Source organism: Barbus barbus (assembly GCF_936440315.1).
Source record: "Barbus barbus genome assembly, chromosome: 6".
NCBI lineage: Eukaryota > Metazoa > Chordata > Actinopteri > Cypriniformes > Cyprinidae > Barbus > Barbus barbus.
Genome location: NC_136734.1, coordinates 7,078,823 through 7,099,623, shown reverse-complemented (window position 1 = coordinate 7,099,623; position 20,801 = coordinate 7,078,823). Strand labels below are relative to the sequence as shown.

The following is a 20,801-nucleotide window of genomic DNA, read 5'->3' as shown; positions in this document are numbered from 1 at the left end:
CAGACAGAGAGATGGATTAATTGACAGGTATTTATTGACAAATAACGTTGTTGAGCAACAAGGAGTGAGACAGATAAGTGGTTATCCTGGAGGTCTTCGGTAATCTGGAGAAGTGTTAACTTGAGTATCTTCTTTTGACAGGAAACTTGGAACACGAACTGAACACACACCACACCAAGATGGCAGACTGGGACAGAACACAGGAGCAGCTGACTGGGGATCGCTGGAGAACACACTCGGGAGGAGACACTGCAGGTAAGTAGACAAGGAGGTAAGTAGTAGGCATAGAGCTGTGATAGCTATGGCAGTCCTCTTCGCATGAACGAGACCGGACACTGGAGTGCTGTGAGGTGTGTGTATTTATGGCATGGCTAATGAGTGAACAGATGATGTGCAGGTGTGCTCAATCAGTGGCTAGGTGAAACCAGGGGCGTGCGTGCGTCATGACTGGTGGAGAACAGACAGATCCGTGACAGCTAGCAAGACTGTGGGATGGATAAAAATGTTTTCTTGTAGGTCTATTTTATTTTATGTACTTTATGTAACATTTAGCCTATTTGTGATAAACTTAATTCGAATGCTGGTTACATTGCGTGCAATTGCCTACATTCCTACAAGTGAATCCGATGACGGCGCCTCCCGGGCACCGTATTAATGCTTTTTAAATTGGCTAATGTTTAAAATGCAAAATTCTTTAAAGTTGTTTGAGTGCTTTCTTTTAGCTATAGGATAGATACTATTATTCCTGCAATAACAGCAGAAGAACTAGTGATGAGAGTAAAATATGGCAAATACAGTTTCTGCAGTGCATGTTTGTGTGAGAGAAATTTCCTTATGCTCAGTTGAAGACAACTGAAGGATTTCTGTTGACCATTTTAACAGCTAAATGTTTATTCCTTCCAAAAACCCTCTGGATCCACTTTTTTTTTCTCTGCTTAATCTTGTACCAATAGATTAGTCTTTCTTCAACTACACAATAGCTCAGTTTACTGCTATTTTCCATAACCTCGAGAGGGTTGACAGTCCTAACACTGGTGACTGATGGTGAAGAATAACCTTGCAAAACACACACCTCATGCCATACATGTGTCAGTGAGATAACAAACCATAGTTGCCAACTGCACATATCAACCAAATTGACTCTTTAAACAGCCAGTATGGTTATTGAACACCGCTGTCATTCTCGAAACAGAACAAAAGCTTATTTAGCACTCAGACAGGACTGACTAGCAAGTGTGTGAAACTCACTGTGCAAGTGAGAAAGTTCAGAACGGTGAGTCTGGAAATGTGTGGCTGACTTCACGTTACAGTAGACTGGTGTATTCTGCAGATTCTTTTGTGGACTACATCATAGTGATAACGTATATAATAAAAAAAAAAAAGATATGAAAATGACTTATTTCAATATTAGATATTTTAATATTTTAAGTTAAACAATGAAAATGAGAAATGCTGCCCTGGCAACTACTTTAAATAAAACAAGTTTATTTTATATTTTATTGTATTGTATTGCATGTATGTATGTATTTATTTGTTTGTTTTAATTTTTAGTTTACTCTGTTTGAGAGATTGTTAGATCTCTTTGGAAACTTAAGGGAAGACCAGGTACTCGTCTCTTTTTCTCAGAAGAAATGTCTGCAGAAAAATCTGCATTTGCTCAACAGTTCACGTCACTGATGTATAGAAGAAACATCTGCGATTTTAACAAGATCCCATTTGCCGATGTTTCTTTCCTAAGGAAGAGAAAACTTAGCTTTAAATTGAAGTATGCTATTTTTGCACCTGTAGAATCACAGAACTGCATAAATAATTTCTCAAACAATCCTAAACAGCTTAATGTGCAAAGATTATGACATACAGCAGCTTTGAGCAGAACAAAAGTTTTCAGCACTTCAGAACTTTCTAATGGTGAAAATTACATAACTAGTCTGTGACCGCTGACCCTTTGCTTTAACCGTACCACAGCTGCCCAGCAACAGGCGTCACGTGCCAGACTAACAATAATGTGAACCTGCGGAAATTCTGAGCGAGAACAGCCTGGAGATACATTCAGAGCAGAAAGCGCATGTGGGAAGGAAGTCGTCACAGGTAATTGATAAAGAGCTGGAGAAGGATTGATGCTCTGTGTGTGTATCATATTTAAAGCAGGACAGCAAGCAGGATAATGTTGTGAGAGTATATCTGTGTTGCATCTTCCATGTAAAACCCATCCATTCATCTGTGTCATTTAAAGGCGGCTGTCAGTGGTTTCTGGCTTCCAGATATGCAGCAGAGCCGCAGCAGAAATAATTTATTTCTAAAGTGATTGTCGGTGGAAGGCTAATCTGTCTGCGGCAAACACAAGCGAGACACAAGCGCTGTGACAGAGGCATCCACATGCTTAAACAGAGCCAAACAAACACGCAAACACTCGCCTACATATATATACACACACCAACACAGAGCATTAAAGATTTCATAAGTATCGCTTTCATTGAGAGAAAGCAATAAATAAACCTTCTGCACAGTCAGGCAGGCATGGTTGAGTGTTTATGCCATGATACAATTATTTTAGATTTAGTTTCATTTGGACATCAAGATTCCTGAACCTAACCATATCACTACATTTGTTTCTTATGAATAAAATGAAGTATGAGAGTGCCGAGGGAATAAATTGGTGTTACTGAAGACTGGAGTATAATTAAGCAGAAAATTCAGCTTTGATCACAGCAATAAATTACATTTTACAATATGTTCACATAGAAAACAGTTATTTTAAATTGTATTAATATTTCACAATATTCCTATCTTTACTGTATTTTGCACAAATAAATGTAGTGTTGAGCAAAAGCGAGATCTTTCAAAAACAAAAAAATCTTGACCTTTAAACTATGTATATACAATATAGGCTGTACATTATTTATTTATTTGTTTGTCAAATTGATGCATACAAATGACAATAATTAAATAGTCTATGTTTATTCAATGAAAATCAATGTGAAAAAAAATATCTTGATACTAGATTTTTATTAAATGGTTTGTAATAAACATTTTGAGTCTCCTTGCCTACAACAGCTGTCTTGTCTAAATGAGCTATTAGATAAATATCAAGATCAAGATACTGCTTGATTTAGACACATTACGCAACCAGACTGCCAGCACTTACACATACAGATCTAACACCTACTCAACACATATGAAGATCTACAGACTCCTCTCTGCTGGACTTCACAGATTTATAAAGAGAAATGTGCGTGAGAGTTCATACTTTATGTCTGTCGTACTTTAGGCCAAACGTCTGTGTATTCCATAACGGATTGAAAAATGACCCATTTCGTCCAAAAAATGTGGGCAGATTTGTCAAGCGTATGCATGGCACAGCAATTTTGCTGCGTTTTAGCACATCTGCCCCCCGTGAATCAAAAAGCTGGTGGTGAAGCAAAGATCTGCAAGCTGTAATAAAAAACCTTTTACTTATAATGAGCTTTTATTTTTATACTTCATATCATCTGCACACTTTAAACCTTGTATTTCTGAACCATTTAACTTTGAAAACTTGTTTGAAACTGAACAGAACAAACTTCACAATTCAAGTCACATGTTTAGAAGCTACTAGTTATTTATTTTTTTAAGGAATCAGAATTATAGTGGATGACAAGCAAGCACCACAGAAAATGTCCAATTTTGTTTTGCACTAGTTGTTATGAACAGAGTTGGGTATTACGCCTTATGTGTTACTGTAATCTAATTACTTTTCCTGGTAACGCAGTAAATAATGAGTTACATTTTAAATTTATGTAATTTGATTACAGTTACTTATGTCAATAAAAATTACGTTACTTAAGTTATAAATGCAGTGCCCTTTAATAAATCACCGGAGGATGCGAGCTAAAGTCCTACAACATTTAGTCACATAAAGTGTGAGAGTCCTACAACATTTAGATGCAATGAAAGGTTGCCTATTATATTTTAAAATGTTGCACTCAACATATTTTGGTCTGGCATTATAGCTTGGGAAAAGTTCAACAAGTGAATGTGTCCAAGTTTATTTCACGGTTACACTAATAAAGTAAAAAATAAATGACTCGTCCGCTGGATTAAAACGCGTCGGCATCAATTCAAGGTAGACACTTCAAGATTTCTTTAGATATACTGTATTTCTCGTCATTTTCATTCATTTTAACTCGTTTCAGGAAGATATTCACGGAGACTGAAAATGCAGAAAGCATAGTCTATTTGTTTTCTTTATTTTACAAAACCAAAAAAAGAGAAAAGTTTTGTTGATATTGGGAGTGAATCAGGGTATACAAAAAATAGACCTACTTATGTATTTTTTTCAGTCAATATGAAATTAATGAAGGAACTATTTCTCTTTGTAGTGTATTTTTTAGGTTTGATAACTTAAAAAGTAAAGTAAACTTGAAAGTAAAGTAATTAATAACCTGATTACTTTTTTTTTTAAATGCAGTAATCAGTGATGTAATCAAATTACATTTTTAAAGAAGTAATTAGTCATTTGTAGTGGATTACTTTTTTTGTAACTTACACAACACTGGTTATAAACCTAAATCACTTTTTTAGTCAAACCTAGAACTTAAACACAAAAATACAGTAAAAAATGGCAGCTGAACTTAAATTTACATTTAAATACCATAATTTCATTAACTGATATGTTAATATACCAACCTACTGAAGTACTTAAATCTGATTTGTACCTTATGGTTCGGTTCAGTTCACTTTTGGGGGTTTTTGACACAACAGACCCGCTAGATCTAAATCAGCACAGCCAGTGAAGGATCGAATGCAACTGTTTTGAATGAGTCTGTTTTATGGTTATTCACTGTAAATTATACAGCCTTTTTCCACTTACAAAAACGGTATACTACCGTAAAATTACATGCAACCTCCAATACAGTTTTTCACCGTATATAGTAGGGGAACTTCCTGTTAACCATTTAACAGGTTTCTAATGTAGCATTTTTACAGTATTTTACCGTTAAATTCAAGGTCATTTTTTACAGTGCAGCAAACGTACTGCCATGCTGATCGATTACACCCAACTATATGTTTACAATGCCATTAATGCCCAGCTCCATATTGCTTAAACATCAAACTAACAAACGTTACCAAATAGATCTATATCTGCGTGTGGAGAAGATGATCCATTTCTGAGTGCTTCTCAGTGTTCGCAGCATTAGCCAAACGCTCTGGCTGAGAGCAATTATCAGCCTCACACCAGCCGCAACCAAAGACAGTTTTCATTCACGAGTCCATATGTCAGATAAAAGAAAGCATTCTGGAATAAAGATAAAAATTAGCTTGCTGTCCTATATGAATGCACTATAGGTTCCATCAGGCTTGAGTCAGGCAGCAGACCTGACTAACTACTGTGTGTGCATGTAAGTAAATAAATGAATAAATAAATGCTTACATCAATAGACCAATAGTGATATTAGCGTTTTTATAATATATTATCTGGCAAATATCTATTCACACAAGTCCCAGCCTGCCATATGGTTATGACTCATAAAAGCGACAACAAGAGAAGCACACTAATAGTTTACAGTGACGGCAGTGCAACAGAATACATCTGATGTGTGCTTATCCACAGGGCCGTTGTGTAGTGTGTGTGTGTGTGTGTGTGTGTGTGTGAAAAGATGGAAATTTGTGTCTGAGAGCGGAATGGCACTGAGGACACACACACACATGCGCTGGGTTTACATGTTTTATAGGGAAATCTCGTAGATGTAATGGTTTTTGTATTTTCTATCTCCCTACCTGACCTCTCACACAAAACTTTCTGCATTTTTACATTTTCCAAAATAAACAAAACATAAACAAACAACAACAACAAAATCATTTCATATGATTTAAAAGCAGTTTTCCTTATGGGGACCAAGCAAACGAATGAATAAATGGCTCCACAAGGTCAAAATTTACTGGTTTTACTATCCTTTTGGGGAAATTCTTTGCCCATTGAGTAGGGAATGCAGGACCACTCACTCACACACACACACACACACACACACACACACACACACACACACACACACACACATTTAGACTTCTATTACTTTTTTTTATTGACCAAACAATATATTTGTTTATCCCTTAACCCTAAACCTACCCCTTACAGAAAACCTGTTTGCTTTGTTACACTCTCATATAGACATTATTTCATCCCCTCAATGTAGGATGAACAAGTACACACACACACACACACACACAAATGACTCAAGGCTGTAAGCAAGTTGAGGCACAACTTGGACTCCAAAATGACATCTGAGTAACAAGTCATTAGGTCTAAAAGGAGAAACATTTTGTCTGAATATATGGTAGCAATGCAATGCAATAAATAAATAAAAACAAAATAAATAAAACAATAAATAATAAATAAACAAATAAACAAACAAACAAACAAACATAAATTACATAAAAAGTCAAAAGTAATTATTTCATAACTTCGACTTGTCATAACAATGACTTACAACAATGATCTCAAAATTTTTACTTTTTGTCATAACAGAATTTTTATTTCACTTCTGACTTTTTTCATAACGGACTTTATCTCATAATTATGCATTTTGTTCATAACTGACTTTTTTATCTATGAATTTCAACTTTTTTTTCCCAAAACTATAACATTGTATCTTATGAATTGTCCTTTTATGCCATCCTTTCAACTTTGTATCTCTTAATTTTGACTTGTCACAACTATGACTTTTTATCTCCTAATTCTGACTTTTTGCCATACAGTAACTGACTTTTCATCTCATAATTTCTACTTTTTGACAATTTCGACTTGTCATAACTCATAACATGTTATCTGACTTTTTATTTTGACTTTTTATGGAAGAGTTTGATTTTTCTCTCATAACTTTTACATTTTCTGTCACAATTAGACTATTAATGTCAGTTATGATTTACCAAAACCTTTTTTTTTTTTTTTTGCCTTTGATTAAGGCAGATTATTTTTCACATATATGCTCCAAATAAATTAAAGAAAACACTGCCAGTGACACAAAGCACACTTATATTTAAAAAAAAAAGAAGCCTTAAAGTAATACACATTTTTGATTATCATGTAAAAATGTTTCATGTTTTGCATGTATGAGTTTTAACACCTCATATTTGAGAAACAGTGTTCATAAGGGTATCAGTGTTTCCCGGTATGTGTGTGCGAAAGCCCTCATGTCTTTATCTAATAAAAGTGAGGTGTGTTTTTGTGTTTGACACCCTGATCACATCCAGAGCTTACAAAGCCCTTAACAGCCCTACCTGCAGAACAACACAGCAAAACACACACACAAATACACAGGACATGAGTATCTGTCTGACCAGATTGAGGGTGAGAGCAAAGGCCATCACTTCCTCTCAAAAAAACCTGAGGTCTCATATCAGCTCTCCTCTCTGCTGGTCCCTTCTCACAGCGGTTAACACATATCTGATGCTGTCACTGTGAACGGCTACTGAACCCTGAAACAAGGCCAGTATTTCCAAGCAGGACGTCTGATATCGGATCCGTCCAGCGGCGCCCCCTGCCAATGTCGCCAGTCTCAGAGGATTTAGAGCAACACGGGAGGGGGTTCCTTCTGCTGGGCGACTCTGTATTAAAGACCCCAGGCAGAGTTCTGATCCTTACAGGAAGTTCAAGGTCCCGGTTTGGAACAAGCTAACGGCAGGGGGTAGATTTCCAACATAAATGCCAACAAAAATAAACAAGAAAGACATACAGTCAGATATACAGAAACACGCTTAACCCTCTGATGTTGTTCAGTATTTTTGTTGCTGTTGTTGTTGTTTTTTTAACCATTCAATGGTCAACTAAAAAAAAAAAACAACAACATGAGAGGGTTAAGTTTGTTTCTGTATATCTGACTGTATGTCTTTCTTGTTTATACTTGTTGGCATTTCTTGTTTATACATTTCCGTCTAAAATCTACCCCCAGCTTGTTCCACACCGGGACCTTGAACTAAAATAGAACTAAATAATATAATAGTCACACTTAACTCATGGTCAAAAATGCATTTCATGTAGTGGAAATATTTGGCACTGCACCCAAACAAAATATTACTGAAAACTTTTTTTTTTTTTTTTTGAGATATCAACTTCAAATTTGGAACACAACTTGTTTAGATTAATGGCTTTGATTTAAGAGTAGTTTTTATTTTTTTAGAGTAAAACATTTTTGGAAAATATGTTTTTCATATAAAATTTAAAAAAGTAGATTTTAGTTTTTTTCACTTTTTTATGATAATAAATTTAAACTTCTATTTTTTTTTTTTTTCTTCTAATAGACCAAACTTAGGTCTATGCTCCAAAGCATTCAAGATTTATGACAGTTTAAAATATAGTTCTTAAAATACAGAAACTGTATTTTCAAGTCTATGCCCAAGAAGTGGTTAACTGGTAATAAATGGACTATTACATAAATATAATGTAAAAATGTAAAATGTATAATAAACTCTAACCCTAACCCTATTGTTTGCAAAATTATAATATCGAATGTTACGTTACCATTAAAAAAAAATAAAAAAATAAAATGTTTTTACGTATTTCGAGAACATTCAAAAATAACATTTTAAACTTAATGGAAACATTTGCAAAACGTTCTGAGGACATATTTTTATTAACTGGTAAGCACACTTTTTTCCCCAAAGGACACTGTGTTTGCTTTCAAGCACAACATTTCCAGGACATGCATTCATTTAGTCGTTGTTTTTCAGGCAAAGCACACTCAGCACATCTTTATCTCAGTGTTGTCAGCGGTGCTCTCTCTCTCTAACTCTCTCTCTCTCTCTCTCTCTCTCTCTCTCTCTCTCTCTCTCTCTTTGATGAACGGTAAATATGATTTGATGGTAATTGTGGTCTTTGCCTCATGTGCAGTGAGAGGTTGACGACCCATCGCAGCGTTCAGGAACACTTAATTTAACAGGCCAGCCGTCTGCCTGCAGACCACAGAGCCGAGCAGGAGAACAAGAAGACAGCCGTCATTTATTCAGCTTGGGAAAAGATTTACATGACTTGGCAAAAGGTTCTTGGTTGCACCTGTTATGTTTTGTTTTTGGAATGGCTAAATCTGTGGACAGCCAATCCACACTGATGTGAATGAATGAATGAATGTCAATACCAAACTATTAATATTATTTTGTAATATTACTCATAAAAAAATTTTCCCATCACACAGCTCTTATATTTTCTCTATTATTTGCTGTTATTTCACTCACCGTTGGGTCGTTTTTCATAAAACTGGTCCCTGAACTGTTTACAATCCAAAACAATTCAGTTTATTGGCAACTAAAATTACGTTAAAGTGTATATGAATGAATTGAAAATGTATGAATGCAGCTGTAAGCAGCAATCAGAATCACTGCTACCTCACCACTTCCTCTCCAGTCGTGAAATGACTGACAGTGAAGCTTGATTATTCCGGGATCAGACTCCCTGGACAGACTCATATCCCACATAATCAATTATGCAGAAGTGAAGCTGTGAAAAGCAGAATGACTCTGCTCTGTCCGCAGAGAGAAGCCCCCTCTCTGACTGAGCTGACTGCATTACACTAGTGTGGCATGTCCATTAATTGTTCAGTGGACAATGATTCATGTGCAGTGATTAACTGAAGGAAGTATTTATGAAAGCAGAAATAGTGTCTCTCTCATGAGGGGCCAACAAAACACAGACCACTGCTAGCTGTTGTTCCATATTACAAGAAAATATAAAAACTGGGTACAGTACAGTGGGTGTTGCAGCATTTACCGAAGGGTTTTATGCCAAATGTAATATTTAGCATTATAAGGATAAATCTGCCTTTATATATTGTCTAAAAGTGCAATAGGCTTTTAGCCATTAATCTGTTTAATATGCCTTGTGAAAAAGAAGTACACTTTAGCATACTTTTAAGCACAACTTAAGCACTACTTAAGTGTGAACTAAATGTTTTCAGACAGTGTGGTTAAATGAAAAAGTGCTATAGTGGAACATGAATACATATATGGGATGTCATAAATCTAATGTCTTCAAAAACTGGCTAAAGTACTGCTGAATACTAACATTTAACTAACTAACTAAGCATTTATTGAAAACTAAAATACAATTTTAATACAATTTCTATTGAAACTTACATGTTATGTGTATGATGAAGTTAAAAAAATAATATGTGTGTATAATGTGTTATTCAATATTACATCAAAAGTTAACATCACTGTTAAAATTATAATACAAAACTTGTGCTTTAGTTAGTCAACACGTTTTTAAAACACAACAAAAGTTTATTTAAAACGTAATAAAAATATATATAAAACATATTTGTAAATCTTGTGAAAGTGAACTTAGAAGTATACTTAAGTGTTTTAGGAAACAGTCATGAAACCTACAATTTTTAGATCTATTATTAAGATTTGAATTACTCTGCAAGAGCACATTCAAACACATTTTGTTCAATTTGTTCACTGTGTATGTGATGTTAAAAATTAGAGGATCCTTTACAAAGGGCAAATTACTGTGCTATTCGTTCCAAAAAAAAAAAACCTCCCCTGTGATTTGTTGATCTGGTTTATTTTTCCATATTTAGGGACACATTTGTATGTAAGGTCCCCACCTGTATATTACTCTGAATTAATTGGAATAATAATGAAAGCTGGAGAGCTAAATCTGATATGGAAGTCCTGGAGCAAGTGTGGGCCTGACGCCAGGGAAATGTGCTTCATTATTTATTCAGCCTCTACCTCCTTCTGTTTATCAAAATCACTCAGATGGATCCTCATCCTTCATCCACAGACACGCGCCAATATCACCGCCATGGGCTCCAGACTGCAAGAGCCAATTAAACTGTGCTGCACACTTAAATAAAGTAAACAACGGATCTTATCCAAAACATTACATTATAGACTATGCATTAACGCAATAATACAAATACAATGATTGTCCTCCACTTAAATCCAGGTGCATCCGTGGGCAATTAGAGACAAGCACAAAACAACACACACTATAAGACAAATCCTGCTCAATTTACAGTGAAAAAATGCCAGCTTTGGCTGCCAGAAATTTTCAACGTTTCAGGAATTATAAGAAGGCACCTGTGTATCAGATATCGGGTATGTTAATGTTTGTGTTGATGTAATAATGTATTTTAACAAATACAATCTGTGTTGTACCTTACAATAAATGGATAACCATTATAACAATACAGGTGGTTAATTACAATAATATAGCCTAATTAAAGTTGATCAATAATGACCTTTCAAAGAACTGGCTAATAAACATGTACAGACAGCACAAAGACAAAAACACCCTTAGGGTAACAGCTATGACACTAAAACAATAAAGTAAACATTAGCCAAACAACATCATAAAAGAAGTAAAAAGAAACATAACTTTTGAAAGCAAATGTAAACGTACCAACAAATGTAAAATATAATACTTATTTTCATCCTGATTGATTTATTCATTCATTTATTCACTCATTCATTCATTATGAATGTTGTGTTAACTAATTAACATGACTTCATTGTAGCAATTTACCAGCTGCCAAGGTTATATACACAGAAATAACTATTTCAGACCCTCCTTAAATATCGTATCATCATAATTCTACATCTCTTCTTCTTAGGATTGATTAATTCACCAGTCGCTGTGGTCACCCACTGATAAATGGAGAATATTTAACATTTAATTGTTTAAAATTCAAAAGAAAATCTAATTTCATACTTAAATGAAACCAATGTAGAGTTGAAGGCATTACCCCATCAATGTGACCTTTCTATCATCTGTGATCTACTTAATATGAGGCCAGATTTGATGATTCAAGCACCCTCATCAGCTTTTATCAGCCATTCTCAGTCATAAGCTTTTTTTTTTTTTTTTTTCATAATGACACTGAGGACTCGCTGCTATGAATTAAAGAGCATCAAGACAGTAATCACAACTAATGACTAAATAAAATGCAAAACACATTTAATCTATGTTGTTAAACAACTCATATGTCTCTGTTACTGACAAATCAAACTGGGTACAATTCTCGGAAGCAAATAATATTTTGTTTTACAGTAATAAATAAATGTTTTGCTTACCATCAAATATCACTGCAGGCTAACTTTCAAATGTGGCATTCTATACTTACTGAGAGATAGATGGATAAAACAATATCCATCTATTATTAAATGAATGAACAAACAAACAAACAATAGATTTGGAAAGCACTATTCAAAACCAAAGACAGAACTTGTTAAGTCCATATTGAATATATGTCTTGTAATCGGACACTTTGGCCTTGCCTGTTCTCACCTGGGACAGAAATCTAACCAACTCATCAAGTAAGAGTCAATGGCTCTCTCTTTCCTGCCTGGCTCTCTCAATCTATGTCTTACAATGAATTCAGGTCAATGGCTATAATTAGCCTACGGTTGGCAGGTGACTTCACATCAACCCCCCTGATATGCTCAAATGTGCCACATCAGTGTCACTTGACAGAGATGATAGGGGGGAAAAAACCAACACAGCTATCATTAGCATGCTCTAACAATGGAGAAAGCACTTCACCAGCACTCTAAAGATAATATGAACTTTGATTTAATGTACACTGGACGATTTTGAGACAGGGACTGCTTATGATTATTGGTTAACTCAGTTTCTGGTCTGCATGTGGCTTCAAGCATTAAGAGAAAACTTTAGCTGAGGTGATGAGGAAGGAATGGAATGCTCATAGCTTTAAAATCTAATAAAATTATAAGTGCCAAATCCAGGTACTCCCAATTCCTAAGCCTAACCCTAAAATCTTAAGTTATTGGGGCAGTCGTGGCCTAATGGTTAGAGAGTCAGACTTGTAACCCGAAAGTTATGGGTTCGAGTTTCAGGTCCGGCAGGGATTATAGGTGGGGGGAGTGAAAGTGAGTGCTCTCTCCACCCTCAATACCATGACTGATGTGAGACCCTTGAGCAAGGTACCGAACCCCCAACTGCTCCCTGGGCGCCGCAGCATTGGCTGCCCACTGTGTGTGGATGGTGATGGCGCAGTGGATAAGACACATGCCTTTGGTGTGAGAGACCCGGGTTCGAATCCACTGTGAGACACCAATGTGTCCCTGAGCAAGACACTTAACCCCTAGTTGCTCCAGAGGCGTGCGACCTCTGACATATATAGCAATTGTAAGTCGCTTTGGATAAAAAAAAAATATTCATTTAGCGTCAGCTAAATGAATAAATGTAAATGTAAATGTGTGTTCACAGTGTGTGTGTGTTTATTCACTTCTCACTGCTGTGTGTGTGCACTTGAATGGGTTAAATGCAGAGCACGAATTCAAAGTATGGGACACCATACTTGGCCTCCTTTCCTTTCTGACCCTTCTCCCACTCAGGTATTGATCAACAAACAACTAAAATGTCTAGAGGAGCAAATCTAAACATCTCAACTGTCCACATTTTTGTCTCATAAATATACCTTTTGGAACTTATAGAAAACAGACAGTGCCACAGTAACGATGAAGCTCTCACCTCTGTTGTCCAGACTGTGTTTGTGGTTGGCTTCTCCCATCCTTTTCCCAAGGCTATCCACACTGTGGGTGCCCTGGCTGCACAAGTCATCTTCTAGATGTGCTTTCCCATCTAGCAGATGTCCAGGCTGCTCATCCTCTTCACAGTCGCAGTCGTCGAGGATGGGCGTCTCACGGATAGGCATACCAATGACGGAGCTGTGCTGGAGGGGTCTAGGCCCACGGAAGCTGTCCCTGCTCTGCGGAGGGCCCAAAAGAATAGAGGGGATGTAGTGAATCTCATGTGTGGCCTCAGTGCTTGCACTCTTCTGAGGGGCACGGCGACGCCTGCACCAGCGCTGACGGGTGTATAGTACCAGCGTGAAGAGTAGAATAAGTAACAGAAGAGCAATCAGACCACCCTGGAAGAGTAAGGACGAGAGAGAAACATCAGAATTTCAACTTTTCCCACCATGAACTATTCTAAAATTACAACCATAAATTAACTGAATTCAACTACATTAGACTGACAGGAAAGCTGATTTGGTGGTTGCCTAGCAACATAAAAAACGCAGCACACTGCTCTTTTTTTAAAAGTCACCAAAAAATAAGGCAGTGCGGTGCGCCTCGCATTTTCAGAACTAAAAAATGCGTTCTGTGTGATCGGGGCCTAATCCTGCTTCTAGAGGACTCCTACCCCCGGATAAGGAGATAAGGCTTAAGGCTAGTCCCAGACTAAAATGCATGCATGAGCTGTCTCAACTGAAAATATCTTGCTCTGACATATCTTAAAATATGTCAGTGACATTGTACTGTCTTAAGATGCACACCTGTAACATTTTCTTCTAAGGCATTTTTATAAAAGCTGCTTAAATATCTTAATTTAACTAAGGTCTGGCTTAAGTTAAGCCCCGTCTGTGAAACCGGGCCCTAGAGTTTATCTCCAACCTGCCCCAACACACTTTCCAGGAAGTTTCTAGAAATCCCGAAGACCTTCATTTGCTGGTTCAGGTGTGTTTTAATAGGGTTAGAAATAAACTAGTGGTCTAAATCAACATCTTTTTTGGACCTGGAACAACACTGCTGTCCTAACCCTACCTCAGTTCAAACCCTAATCATTAATTACCTCTGAAATCAGAGGGCAGAGATAGGTTGACAAGAATGTTGAAAGTCCCATGCCCAGGTTTCCAAACTTGTTCCTGTAGGGTCACTATTCTGCAGAGTTTAGCTCCAACACTATTTCAACACACCTGAATCTCTGTGTTGCTAGGTTTGTTCAAGATGCATCAGCGTTGCGCAGACCGATCGGTGTATGACACCAAAGTACCATGAGAGCGAATGGAGACCAGACAACTCTTTATTCTTCCGAATTGCTCTTGCAGTACTTTGATGTCATACACCGATTGGTTCTGCGCAGCGCTGATGCATCTCAAACAAGCCCTAATGTCTTTAAACTCACTAGAACCAAGTTTGTTGGAGTTGGTTAGAGCTTAGATCTTCAGGAACCCAGTTCTACCCACAAATAAAAAGAAGGGTGTCCAAACCTACTACTGAAGGACCACTGTTGATTTTCATTTTAGTCCTTACTCTAGAATACATGTTGGAGCAACCTGATATTCATTCTTCTAATTTCGTCAGATTTTATATTGATTTGACATGTGAAAGTTAGCAAACAAATTCGGAGGTGTTGGTATTTCCCCATGTAAATAGCTTGTAAATAGGAGCTGTACTAGCCTGATTAGTAGTTACTGTTGGTCATCAATTGAACTGTCATGCTTTAGTGTGGCTAAGTCTTTTTTGATAGGTAAGCAAGTTGCACAGAATTAAGAATGTATTTGGTTGGCTACAGTAATACATGATGCATTGCCACAGACTTGACACGTTGCACTTGTTTCACTGTCTTGTAAGGAGCCACTGAGCTTTGCTTGTTACTTCTCCAGCATGGGTGTCTGGCCTAAAGGTGCAATACACATAAAACAGCTGAAGATTCATTGCTGCATGGTTTGTCTCATTTCATGGCGTGTCAAGGACATCAAAGATTTCCTCGCTCTTGAGCCGTTTGTGTGTAACACTCTTAAATATGCAGTTGTGTTAAAAGAGTGGTACTGAGCTTACAGATAAAGTGAACAGCATAATATTTTAATTAGCCTAAACATGAAACATTATTTGAAACAATGAAACGAATACTAAGTGATACTGAATTCTGTTCTGTGCCATGTATTTTCATGAGAGTTCCTCTCAAAAGCCAGTGTGACATGGAATTGTATATACAATGTTATTGCTCAGAGGATGCTGTTTTTTTTAATATACACGTATCATACATTACAAACCAGACCCATGACTCCACAAACACCCCGATGGGGGTATCAGGGACCGACCAATGGCCCAGGGCCCAAAACTGGCTTTTGAGGTGTATTTGTTTCTTGTGATGGTGGACAGAAAATCCCTCTGAGCTCATTTTGAGACACTGAGATCTTCAGAAACTCTAAAGAAAACACATCTAAGACCGCATCTTTTTTCTCACAAGAAACATCTAAGACGTCAGAGCCTTAAGAAAAAAATTGCTCTCCATTTGCTCTCCATTATTCTCATAAAAAAATTAAAAAATTAAAAAATTAAGATATCATAGAGATCTCATTTGAGATTTGTCTTTCCTATGATAATGTGTGCTGCATTAATTCAACTATGTGAACTGCACAGCATATCAAAGCAGAGGAAAAAAATGAGGATCAGAAGCTGACCTACTCAAGATGAATATTCAGCAACTGCTGATCAAATATTTTAATATAATACTCACCTGCACATTTCATGCAGAATTTACTCACAGATTTATTAAAATGTCACAATTATTGCAGGAAGTGACTATAATGTCTATTGCACATGGCATCCAAAGGCTAACATTTGTAATGTACCTTACGCTCCTATCTACCCTCTATATTTTTCTCTGCAGTACTATATAAAATGACTAGAGTGATGTTATTAATCTCGGAATTTTAAAATTCCATCTTCATGAGGAAAAACAAACCCCTCTCAAATTACAGCTCATGCACTGTCGGCTGTCCATAAATCATAGCGCTGTAGATGGGCATTTTCGATGGGAACAATGCAGCCCCGACCAAATGTGTTCATTAATCTCCTGCAGGAGCTCAGCCACTGAAAGTAAACTTCCCTTAAAGTTAAATGCAGAAAAATGAGAGAGGCTAAGCCATTCTTTAAACTTTCAAACACTCCTGGGAGTCTCTGTGCACACTGTCTGTTGTTTTAAGCTTGAAAACAATGGGGCTGGTTGGCAAATGTTATGAATGAAAATAGAAACGTTACACCAGATAAAAAAAAAAGTCAAGCTGTGCAGGAAAAATTGTTTTTACATTTAGTTTTTTTCATTTTTTTTTTTTTTTGTTATGGATAATGGCAGAACAATAGAAAATGGGCAATTATATTGCTTAATATCGCAGATCAGTTGGGATGACTTTTGGACATTGTACCATGTAAACACCTTTTCTTTGTATTCTTTGAATTACATTGGAGTACTGTGAAAAAACCATGACATATGGTAATCATTAAGAACCATACAGTAACTGCACCATGCTATACAACCACAGCACTTTTTTTTCAAGGAAGATAAATATGTTTAAACATCAGCACAATGTAAGTGGTGTTTTTATTATTATGATTGTTATATGTTTTGTTTTTTAATTTCATGCACCAAACATGCCATCACCCAAGCAAACATCTGGCCAGGCAACAAGAGGTATCCAGACATCCAGTAATATTCTGTTTAAAAGATAATGAAGAATAAACAAAACCATAATGCATAACAGACTTCTGAGACCATCTGGCATATTAGTAATAACTTTTGAAGGCGTTCCATTACGGAGATGCACAATACACAACTTGCAGCTCAAACAATCAAAGCACAGTCTTAGGAGAACTCATAAAAATACTCTGATGAAAAATAACAGAACATGAACAGCATTTTATTATAATATTAATCTCTTGTAGTTCAAATGCACTATATATTCTAAAACATCCTTTTAAACTCAGCCTCCAAAGTCAGATGTTCAAAACTATTTTCTGCCTGATGAATAATGGAGGTGCTCAAAAACCTCTTCACAACACTTTAGCAACCACCCAGAGAAGCAACAAAATAATAATTCAAAACAAATTAGAAAACATATATTGACATACTGAAAACAATTTAGACACATTAGCCTTGTGGCAGTAGCAAGCAGCACTCCCTAAATCTAGTTGTCATTACATTCTAATGATGAGACATTTACCAGAGTAAAGTGTCTCACAGCAGGGCAGATAAACTAAATCACACCTCCAGCAACATAGACGGCCAGTGAAAATCATCCCCGTCGTCTGTTCACCAGGTGATCACAGCAGAGGAAGCCATGCCTTTAGGACAAACTCTTGTATAAAAAACAACACAACACAGACGAACCTCACCCAGCACCTGCTTCACTCTGTTCCTACCATCTGCGCCCAGGAAAACAACTCCCAAAGCTGGCAAAGTCGACGTCAACATCAGAGGCACTCTCTGGCAAAAAATCACATGGAACGTACAGAGACATGGGCATACAAAACACATGACGCATAAGTAAAAGGACTTATCTTGTAAACTTACAATACGAAGCATACACACAAGAGTATGCAAGAGTAAGTTACATGCTTTGAGCAGAGGGCAATCCCAGAATGCACTGCGGCAAACATCTAATTAAAAAAGACACTTGATACCTACATTTTTATGCTTATTAAAATATTGCAGTGTCAACTTAGCAACATGCCAATGCCAAACTCTGTTGAAATCAACCCAAAAGAGTTCACTCATTTTTCTATGAATGGTACAAACTGGAATGCACAATATGACAGGTCTAGTAATGCAAGTCCCACCTTCTAAAGGAAAGAGCCAAGTGGTAATTATTATTATTATTTAAAAAATAATAAATAAATAAAAAAAGCTTTTAGGTACTCTAGATTCAATCGAAATCTGAGACCCATGATTACAACATTGGTAGGAACAACCTGAAAAATTGAAGCTATTCAATTGTAAGCAACATAATTTAAGCAGAGGTTAAAATGTTATTTAAATTATTATTATTATCATTATTATTATTATTATTATTATTATTATTATTATTATTATTATTATTAAGCCTTTATTTAACCAGGAGAGAACCTCACTGAGATTAAAAATCTGTCCTGGCCAAAATAGGCAGCCCAGTTATACAAATATATATATATATATATATATAACATTAGTTTGGTAAGTAGTTGGTAAGACTGCGATATTCCCCTATTCATGTAGACAGGAGTTTTGTCTTGCATGCACAGAACATATGCCTGGAGACTTACACATATAAGAGAGGGACTATGGTTGAGTCTCCTGTGCACGTTGAGTGAAAAGTGTGGGGCAGGGGTTTGCTGTCTATTTAGAGCATTTCAACAAAACAACTTTCCTCCCTGTAAAAGCCAATCTGTCACAGGGAGGCTAGCTATAACCAGCTAGATTATTATTATTATTATTATTTTTTTTTTTTTTGTCAGGCAGGGATGAGGCTCCATTTCGATTAGGTTACTGCAACAGAAAGCATGTAGGCAGCTGACTAGGTTTTGGAAAAGAGTTAAGGACAGAAAGATACATGCAGACGCTCCGGCATCTGTTCAGTCTGGGACTCCTAGGTGTTGGGATGTGGGAAGATGGGAAGCTCTGTTACCCACAGGGATCTCTGGGCGGCTCTAACATGCAAGCAGGCTTATTAGAGTCGGACTGGACGCCTGCTCCGAGAGCTGCATGCTGCCATCTCTTCGCACAGTATGATGTTTAAGAGCCATGTGTTGTGCCAGCTGCCTCCTCCCACTTCAGTCCTAGCATGGATCAGAGTCGGATACCCCACCTGTCTCCTTTTTAGTGTCTGTTTCCTCTCTTTTTCATTCTGTCAGGGGAGACTTTTATTTGACCAAAGAGGCTGTTTTTTTCCTTGGGTTAGACATTAGCTTTTAGACTGACAGATCTGAAGGCAGAGAGTGAGGAGAGAACCCCAGTGGAAGTTTTGTCCAATTATGGCCTTCAAAGACCAGAAGAAAAACAACTGTACCAAAACCTGAAATGCTGACTCTGTGAGCTGCTCTTTGTTTAAACTGTTTGAAGGGTCCATATTTGATGCAGAATCATTGTTGGTAATCAAACCTGATATCAATTTCAATCCTTTTTATCCAGCTTGATGTGAAATTCAAATGAAATTTAAAATTAAACCTTGAGCTCATACGAATAAGTCCGCTTATAGACCGAAAGAAGATTCTGGATTCCAGTTTGTTCCTCTGACCTGATTACATTTATCCAGAGAAAATTGAGTAAGAATATTCCACGCGGGTGTCACCGTGGCCTTTAATACTGACTCAGGCTGTGTGTCCACCCCCTCTCAACACACACAGAGCGCAATATGTCCAGTCGATCTGTCCACCCTCCCCTCCACCCCTCTCTCTATCTGTCTGTCTGTTCCTCTTGGCTCTGACTTTGCATAAAGGGCAGATTTGTCCAGCAATTTGGCTGTCCCTTGCACTTATAGCTGGGCATTAGCAAAGAGTTAGTGAAAGTCGTCCGGAACGCACAGCACCCCAGAGACATGGACATCAGTCCAACAGACGTGACCTCATTACACACATTGGACAATAGGGAGGGAAAAACTAAATGAGCATTAAAGGCTCAAGTTCACTACTTGCAGAAATCAAGTTCACAGTTAATGAAGTGATTTAATTCCCTTAGCCTTAATGCAGGCAAGTTTACGGTAACAACACATTTAAAAATGAAAAAGGAACCATCTCTATTGGGATAAATGGAGATGCTCTGCAGTAATTTAATATCATGAGTCACATGCATCACACAGAGATTTCCGGGTATAGGATATTCCGGATGACAAACTGTCAAGGACTCTGGAGATTCCTGGATATACCATGATGATGTCACATTTTTGTTGATTATTTAATGAGGGATTTAGTAGTCCTCTAGATAGAGTTAGCATCACTATTCTTTGTGCACTTTAAATACCAATACCATGATGGTGTTAGACACTGTACTGCTATTAAAGGGATAGTTCACTGGAAAATGCAAATTCTGTAATTAAGTACTCACCCCATGTCCTTCCAAACCCATAAGAGCTTTATTCATCTTCGGAACACAAATTAAGATATTTTTGATTAAATCCTAGAGCTTTCCGATCCTGCATACACAACAATTAAATCACCACATTCTAGGCCCAAAAACTGAGTAAATAGTTGAAATAAAATTGTTCAGAATTGTAAAGAATTTTTTAATAAATTATTTTTGTTGTTGTTTTCCTTGTGCACAA

General features: G+C 36.9%; 1 protein-coding gene across 1 annotated transcript in view; it reads right to left on the bottom strand.

Annotated features, from left to right (window-relative positions):
* Window positions 1-20,801, bottom strand: part of LOC306870996 (astrotactin-2-like) — a gene marked incomplete at its 5' end in the record, with an annotated part of 500,403 nt that overhangs the window by 323,988 nt on the left and 155,614 nt on the right. The window contains 1 exon segment of the mRNA XM_079418633.1: window positions 13,472-13,871. Coding sequence (XP_079274759.1) covers window positions 13,472-13,871 — 400 coding nt within the window.